An 8,742-nucleotide genomic window follows, 5' to 3' on the forward strand; every position below is an offset into this window, starting at 1 on the left:
ACTACTACTACTACTACTACTACTACTACAGCCACACTATGGCCCTAGGGTCGACTCAGCCTCTCTAACAGAATTGAGTAGCAAGAATCTTCTGGGGGGAGGGGGATGGTGCATAAGACTGACAAACTTACCGCCATCTGTGAGACAAAATATGGGAGCCTCAATGTCTCACAACCCTATGTGCCTTCATGGCCTGTCATTTTTATATGTTTTACAACAAAGGGCTCATACATATTTCACATTCACACTAGCTTATAGGTTTACACAGCCTCATATACAATGTGTAATGGGGCTTATGGGTAAATTGGCCAGAGCACAAAGGTGGCCATTCCTCTTCATCTAATGTCAAGGTCTACAATGAATGGGGTTTCGCCTCCAAATCTGTTCTATGTTACAACTTTCTGTAATGTAATACTGAATATAAAAATTTAACATGTAACTTACAGTTGGGATGATATAAAATGTTCCTCAGTTCCAGCACATGTTCATAAAAAGACACAGTTTTTCTTTGTAAATTCATTTTGTGTATACTAAATGCAAAAATAAGTATATAAATTAATTTCTGATCTATTTCCTTAATAAACTGTCTGTAAATCTTCATAATTTAGAGTCTTACCATGTAGGTGATGACATTATAACCTTGTTCGATGAGCCATGCCAAGATGCATGATGTGTCCAACCCACCACTATAAGCCAACACCACAGTTCCCTTTGACACATTCATTTCCTGCACAGTTTACATAAGTTCTGAATGTAGAAATATTATCTTAACAGTCTACAGCAGGTTTTTCATTATAGCAGGTTGTTGTAATCGATTTTTATAACATTTAACAACAAGACTTCAATCGTAGAAGTTATGCAGTGATGGATAGTAGTGATAAACATTGCAAATGATGAGTAGATAAGACTTTTTAATGAGACATTCATGGCTTATTTCATGATGTTTTCACTTAATTCGTCTGTAGAGGTAGGGTAACTACAAAAACCTGTTGAAACAGTCATTAACACAGCTAAAATTCAAAGTATTACAAGTATGTCCTGAATATAAGTCTAGAGCAGTGCATTTATACAAAAATTTATTTACAAACAGTTGTTAAATGTCTGAGTAATCTGCCAGTCAGTTTATTGTATGTAAACACAGTAACATACAGCATCAGTGCTACTACTGTTGTAGAAAATGATAGACTGAATGTCAAGGGAAGAGAAGAAGACAGGCAAGCTTTGTTTAAGAGCAGATTTCCTCTAAAAATATTCTTCCATGAAGTGACCATATTTTAAACTTTGGAAGGCATCTGTACAACAAATCCAAATCTGCACCTACAGTTTAGTTCAGAGAGCACTACTCTCAAATGTCTTAATTAGACTAATGGAAAAGCCTGTTGAAATTCAATAGGACTCATTTCTTTTGTATCTTCACCTTTCACCCTCTTTCTTCCTTTCCTTTACATCTTTCATACCTTTAACTCATTCACTCTTATCATTTTGTCAGTGCATTAAGTTGCATCTTTATCCTTCAGATGGCACAGTTTGAGCATAGAGCTACCACCTTTTAAGTACATATAAAGTATTATTGCTTGAGAACTGCATAACATACACCATTAAGATAACACACATACATAGTCATAAACTGTCTCCTTTTACATATGTAGATTTGTAACACCCACTGAAAAATATTAGGTTAAATAAAATGCGAATGCACATTGTATTTGGTAGGACATGTGAAAGTGATCTTTGCCCAGATTTGCTTCTAGTTCATAATTAACTAAAAAATTGGGAAAACCTTTTCTCACAGCTATTTCATTTTTTCTTACACTATTCTCTCAGAAAAGATCAAGAGAGACAGGAAGTCCTGGATGTGAATGACCTAAATCTGGTACCTGTGCTTGCAAGTGATACTCATACGTAGGAATATAGACACCATAAAGACTTAGAAAGTTGTGTGCCTGTCTTCAAGTCATGAAGGAAATTAATCTGGAAGTAACTGTATATGAAAGTCAAAATGTAAGTCCATGATTAAATTTATAGAATGGTAAATTCAGCAACTCTTATTTGGTTTAAAAACGAATTATATTAATTTTACAAACTATTTTGTACACAGTATATCCATCTTTGGGTAAAATACATAAATTACTTAATTGATAGTAATAACAAGAAACAATTGGATATTCTATTATCTTCTTTTAACCTTTGTAGTATAGTGGATTTTCCTACTAGGATCAAAACCAACTTAGGCTCTGCTATTGATAATATTTTTATTGATCTTCACAGACATGGAAATTATACTATATGTCCTCACGTTAATGGACTGTCTGACCATGATGCCCAGATCTTATATATGAATAACATTGTTTTACATAACCGAAATAGCTGTAGGCATTTTGTGAGGAAATTCAGTAAAGCTTCTAGAAATGAGTTCTTGACTCAATTAAGTTATGAAACTTTGGATAGCATATTTGTTGATCAGGATATTGATTCAATTTTCAACTCATTTCTTAATACTTATTTAGAAATATTTAATTTTAGCTTCCCTAAAAAATTAGTTATGAATAATATGAAAATAACCCTTGGATGACAAGGGGCATAAAGACCTCATGTCAACATAAAAGAGAGCTCTATTTGTCCATGAAGACCAGTAATGATCTAAACCTTAAATCCTATTTTAAAACTTACTCTAAAATTCTGTCTAATGTCGTTAGAGCAGCCAAAAATCTTTATTATAATTGATTACTTTCAAATTCTAACAATAAAATTAAAACCACATGGAATATTATTAAAATGGTTACTGGTAAGAGAATCAGTAATACTGTAGTGCAGTTCTTAAATGTTGAAGGGAACTAACTGATAGTAACTAATTAACTGCTGATTCTTTAAATAACTACTTTCTTACTATAGTAGATAAAATTAACAGCAATAATGCTAAGAGTGATCATTTTATAGAGTTTGATATTGATAAACAATGGAGTTATTTATCTCAGGCTTTCCCGACTCCTTTCCCTGAAATTAAACTTAAACTTAAATCTGCTAAAGAAATTGAAAATATAATTAAGTCATTAAGATCCAAAAATTCTATCGGGTATGATGAAATTTCCATCAATATTCTAAAAACTAGCGCACCTGCTGTTATTTCTCCTTTAACTTATATCTGTAACAGAGTACTTTCAACGGGTGTTTTCCCCAATCATTTGAAATACTCCAAAATAATACCATTATTTAAAAATGGTGATAAAACAAATATGATGAATTATAGACCTATATCATTAATTACATCCTTTTCAAAAGTTATTGTAAAGATTATATTTGTAAGATTGCTCCATCACATAAAGGATAACAGTATATTATCCAGTCATCAATATGGTTTCAGGTGTGATTCATCCACATAACTTGCTTCATATAATTTTGAATTGTTTCATTTTTGGTCCGTTACACTATCAATCACAAAGTTAATAGAAAGTCCGTCGAGTGTAACAATTTGTAGGTCACTTCNTCTCACATATGGTTCAATCAAATGTGTAAAAGCAAAAACATTACTCCGAATTACGCTAAGCAAAAACGGATGGAAAGTGAGAATTGATAGTGTACTCAACTATCCTAGCAAGTGTTGTGCTTTTACACGTCAACATATTGTAGCAGCGTCCACACAACAAACATAACTGTGTACATCATAAACAATGACAGTGTTTTCATAATTGTAGTAAGTGCCTCTGATGATGGTTGTGTCAAACCGAAACATGTAAGGCAGAAGTGATAAAGAAGTGACCTACAAATTGTTACACTCGACGGACTTTCTATTAACTTTGTGCTTCATATAACTTAATTAATGAAATATTAAAAGCTTTGAATAATAAAACACCAGTTGGAGGCATTTTTTGTGACCTAAATAAAGCCTTTGATAGTGTTAATCATGATGTTCTATTATCTAAATTGAAGTTTTATGGAATAGTAGGAAAAGCTAATGCGTTACTGGAATCCTACCTTCATGGCAGACATCAAAGAGTTGTAACTAATAAGAAGCGCACTCACTCAAGTTGGGGCAAGATTGTCAATGGTGTTCCCCAGGGATCAATCTTAGGTCCCTTGTTGTTTTTGTTATACATTAATGATCTGCCAAATATTATAAAGAGTAAATCAATACATATTCTCTTCGCGGATGATACCAGTATTATTGTTACGAACTCTAATCATATTGAGTATGAAAATGAACTAAATTTAATATTCAAAAATATAAATGAATGGCTCAAGGCTAACTTACTGCCATTGAATCTTGATAAAACGTATTTTATGCATTTCTCAACCAAGAATAGTATTACAATGGACATACCTCTCATTTATAGTAACAGTCAAATTGCTACAACCGTTGATACTAAGTTCCTCGGTCTGATGATTGATAATGCCCTATCATGGAAAGGACACATTGACTGGCTCATGTCCAAACTGGGTTCAGCTTTCTTTGCAGTTTGGGCTATTAAACCCTATGTCATTAGAATCAATGAGATCGGTATATTTTTCATATTTTCCTTCTATTATGACATATGGCCTAATTTTCTGGGGTAATTCACCCTTCTGCATCCGTATCTTTAGACTACAGAAGAGGGTAATAAGAATCATCACCAATTCTAGAAGTAGAGATTCTTGTAGGGAGTTGTTTAAGAGATTAAAGATTCTGCCCCTTTACTCACGGTACATTGTTTCCATTTTGTTATTTGTGGTCAAAAACAAAAATCTATTTTTATCTAATTCTGAAATTCATACAATCAACACAAGACATAGTAAAAACCTCCATTATCCCTCGTACATGTAATTTAACTGTCTTTCAAAAGGGAACATATTACTTTAGAATTAAAATTTCTAATAAACTTCCACCTAATATAAAAGACCAAGCTCATGAGATTAAAAAATTCCTATTTTTACATTCATTTTATTCATTGGACGAATATTTTAACTGTGACAATTAAAGTTTTGGATTTGTTACGGGTGGTAGTTGATAGCGCTTTATTGTTATAGATGATGGTTTTTGTTCATGTTGTATATTGTTAATATTTTTAACTGGTATGACATTACACAATTGTGATGCAGTATGTAATGTTTACCCATGTTGACTATTTCTATATCCATTGGTGTATAACCATGTAAGGATTTATGGAATGCTGAATAAATGAATATGCTGCACCCAAAATGTGTTGTAAAATTATTCTGAAAGGATAATGGGTGATTGCAAACACTTTCAGAAAAATTATGTGCTTCATTTATGCAAAATGAAGCATACACTTACCATGTGTTAGGTCTGCTGCAACCAACTAGCATCTTCTATAATCAAATCAGTAGCATTCAGGCTTTCTGTAGTTAGTAGCTATTAGTTTTGGACACGGTCAATGTAAGGTTGAATAAATCTGATGCTTTTCTTCATTATTACTACTCCAAATCTATCGGCAGAATGGAATTCTATTACATCTTATTTACATTCACTGAATTTGTAAAGCTTTAGATAATGAAATTTAACCTATGAACTACTACTATCTGCTAGGGCGAGACAAGGTCAACTACTAGATTACTGAAACTGCTTTTAGGCTATGAGGATTACAGTAGTGATAATGTCAGCATATTAACTACCAAGTGTAGCCAATAAAATACAAACTGTTTTGCAGAAAAAGAAATATGCATGGGTTGTAATTTATACCAGATAAATTAAATTGTCTACAAAATGAGCATTGATCACAAGCATACATGGATGAAACTATGATACCAAGAGCCTGGTTCTCTTTATAAAAAAAAGGTCTTTAAGAAACTGGTTGTGAGGATGTAAATTGGATTGAAGTAGCTTTAAATTACATTGAATTGTGAGCTTTATTATGCAGAATCTTCAGATATCTTCACCAGAGTTGATTGCCTGTTGGCATAAAAGTGTTTTTTCAAGAGCACGTCTATCAATTTATTCATTCATTAATACCTGCGTTATTTAACATTTTTTAAATTGCATGTGTTACCTAGTACAGAACAGAATGACAAGTAGCAAAGAATATGCAACTGGCAACAACCGTGTAATGTACTATTTGCCAGGAGAGGTTCAGGAAAGTCACAAAAATCCTCAGGCAGGAAATCCAGCCAATGAGCTAAGATTTAGACCAAAATACTCCTGAATACAAAACAGGGATGCAACCCACTTAAATCTAAGATTTGGTTTCAAGGAAGGGGTATATTTCAAAGGGTATTTTGAGATAAAGTCTTTGTGATACAGGTATCTTGCTTTATTAGACGAATAATGGGTAACAATGATACTTCTCTTTCCATTAAATAAATACAGTATATTCTAACCATAAAGATCAGACTATAATCAAACATATTGTTTACAAAATTCACATATGATAAGATACAAGTTTCATGTACAATCACATCACATTTCAGAATACTGAGTTCATTATGTGACTCCTGGAAAAGAGATCATTATGTATTCACTACAAAACAAAGATTGCTAGTCACCAACTTTCAAAATAATTGCTGCTCCGCCAACATCCAAACACAAATCTTCATGTAACTTTAGTGACAGCTGTTTCCACTTCTGAGGACAAGTAATATTATATTGTAATATTAATTTTTCCGAAATAATGGTGGTGACACACCATCCTGATAATTATGTTGATATCAATGTAATCTATAGCACATATTTACAGAAATTATTTACTTTACAGTATTTAAAACCAAGACACATATATATTACCGCAAAATCTGAGAAACTAATATTTTCTCTGTAACTTCTTTTAATGTCATAATTTATTAGTATTTCCAGAGATGTACTCCCTTCAAATAAGATTTGTTAAATGCCTTTCCACAAAATGACAAAAATAACATATAAATATGCTGATAAAAAAATAAGAGGCATCCTTGTACCTTGCACAGAAACTATGTGACACTATTTTATATTGATACTACATACACAAATGGATATAATCCTGTCTGACAACAGGTGAGGCAAATTATGAAGTGAACTTATGTTATTTCTATACAGACTCCATTGAACACAAGAAATGGAATACACTGCTTTCAGATTTCTTTCAATCACTGTACATACTTTAAGGTATTGTCATTAACAGATAATTTTGCATGTATGTTGCTCGATCTTTGGAAAAATTGCCTAAATTACAGAAAGTAACCTGAAACAATGATAATAAATTGAATGACTAGATATAATTCTTAAATTTGCAAACACCACCAAAAAAATTACAATACTTCATTCCCTGCTTTTTGACCACCACCAACCAAAAACATTTGGATTTGGATTTGTTTATATAAATTTGTTCATTCAAATTTCTTAGTGTTCTTTATAATCCATTAACACAGACTACACAATATAGCCAAGTACAGGAACTGGGTTCTGAACTCCTCCAATTTTTTTTTTCAGAAACTCTAATAAATATTTCATGTACTGGCTTCTACTCAATTAAATGTCCCTGAAAACTAAAATGGCTTGGAATTTAGCCAGGTATGAATATGAACATTCATATCAGCTTTAGGGATTGGGATGGGTCAATACCATGAAGATACTCCCTGCTCCCAGGTCATTAACAAATGCTGATGCATTCTGAAAAAATTATTAAAATTCCATTAACTTCTAAATTATGGCAGTGACTTGAGACTCTGGATTTTGCTCATGCAAATACTGGATTCTTTTTAGACTACAATAACACTGCCCATACAAAATATTCCCTAGGTAATTCAGTTACTACTCACTGATCACCAGAAAAGCAAATAACTGAACCAAGTCCTGATACTGCAATAAATGGACTACTTACAGGAATCAAAAAGTGTACACAGAAATGAAGAATATATATACTTTTAATATTTAAGTAATTTTAATTGCTACATGATATATTTATCCAATTACAGTATTTGTGCTATTTTTTACCTCCAATTTTTAAATAATATTCCAAACAGTTCTTTTCCATTCCTGTCTGCATGTAAGAGTAATAAATGTTTTAATGTTACTGGTATTCTTGTTTTATTCTGTATAGTCAGAGCTTACTAAATTTTTAATGCAAGAAATTTAATGCTAACAAAATTCAGCTAGGACCAGAAGAATTTGCAAACAAAATAATGATCTTAAACTGGGAATTCAGATAATGATTTCACTGATAGAGACGTGTGCATGTGTATGCATCATATAAGATTTAATTTATTTATTTTATTCTATTTACATAATATTTTATGATTTAATTTATTTGTTTTAGTCTATTTACTTATTTTTGTTTATTTATAACTATATTACAGAACATCTTTCAGACAACTTTCTGTACATTTCACATGTACATACTCATAATCAATATCAACAACATAAATTCACATACTTTAAATTTCTGCACTTAATTAATAGTGACAGATGGCAGATGTAACTCTTTTCAGAGCTCTCACTGTTTTACAAAATTAATACATCTGCTACTGGTGGTCTTTCTGCATAACTGGTAGTGAGGGTATACTGCCAAGAAAAGAATGGGAACTTCAGACTGTCTGACACATGTCTGGTCTATGAAAACTGCATGAATACTATACCCACAATTTTTTAATTTCCATCCCTAAAAGCTTTATAAGTAAGTAAATACAGAAATCACCCATAAACAAAAAAGTCCCAATACTGACATTCTTGACCTATATGAAAATTAAAAATAGACATTGTTGGTCTCTTTCATTTCCATATAGAAAATAAAGCCGTGTTTCTTTATAACAGCACTGTTGTTCTTTTTGTAATGGTGCAAC

General features: G+C 32.0%; 1 protein-coding gene across 4 annotated transcripts in view; it reads right to left on the reverse strand.

Moving 5' to 3' along the window:
* LOC111865202 (argininosuccinate synthase) overlaps positions 1–5,480 on the reverse strand; it is a 14,592-nt gene extending 9,112 nt beyond the window's left edge. The window contains exons 1-3 of one of the 4 annotated variants that reach the window (XM_023853047.2): positions 5,270–5,480; positions 4,021–4,101; positions 617–727 (exon numbers count right to left, since the gene is read on the reverse strand). In XM_023853047.2, the coding sequence (XP_023708815.1) occupies positions 617–724 (108 nt within the window). In that variant the 5' untranslated portion in view covers positions 725–727; positions 4,021–4,101; positions 5,270–5,480. Of the gene's footprint in view, positions 1–616; positions 728–3,972; positions 4,102–5,269 lie in introns of all 4 variants that reach the window. The other 3 variants (XM_023853045.2, XM_023853046.2, XM_023853048.2) reach the window with 3 other exon arrangements.
* Positions 5,481–8,742: the final 3,262 nt, after the last annotated feature.

The sequence above is a fragment of the Cryptotermes secundus genome, unplaced genomic scaffold (genome assembly GCF_002891405.2).
Source record: "Cryptotermes secundus unplaced genomic scaffold, Csec_1.0 scaffold238, whole genome shotgun sequence".
NCBI classification, from domain to species: domain Eukaryota; kingdom Metazoa; phylum Arthropoda; class Insecta; order Blattodea; family Kalotermitidae; genus Cryptotermes; species Cryptotermes secundus.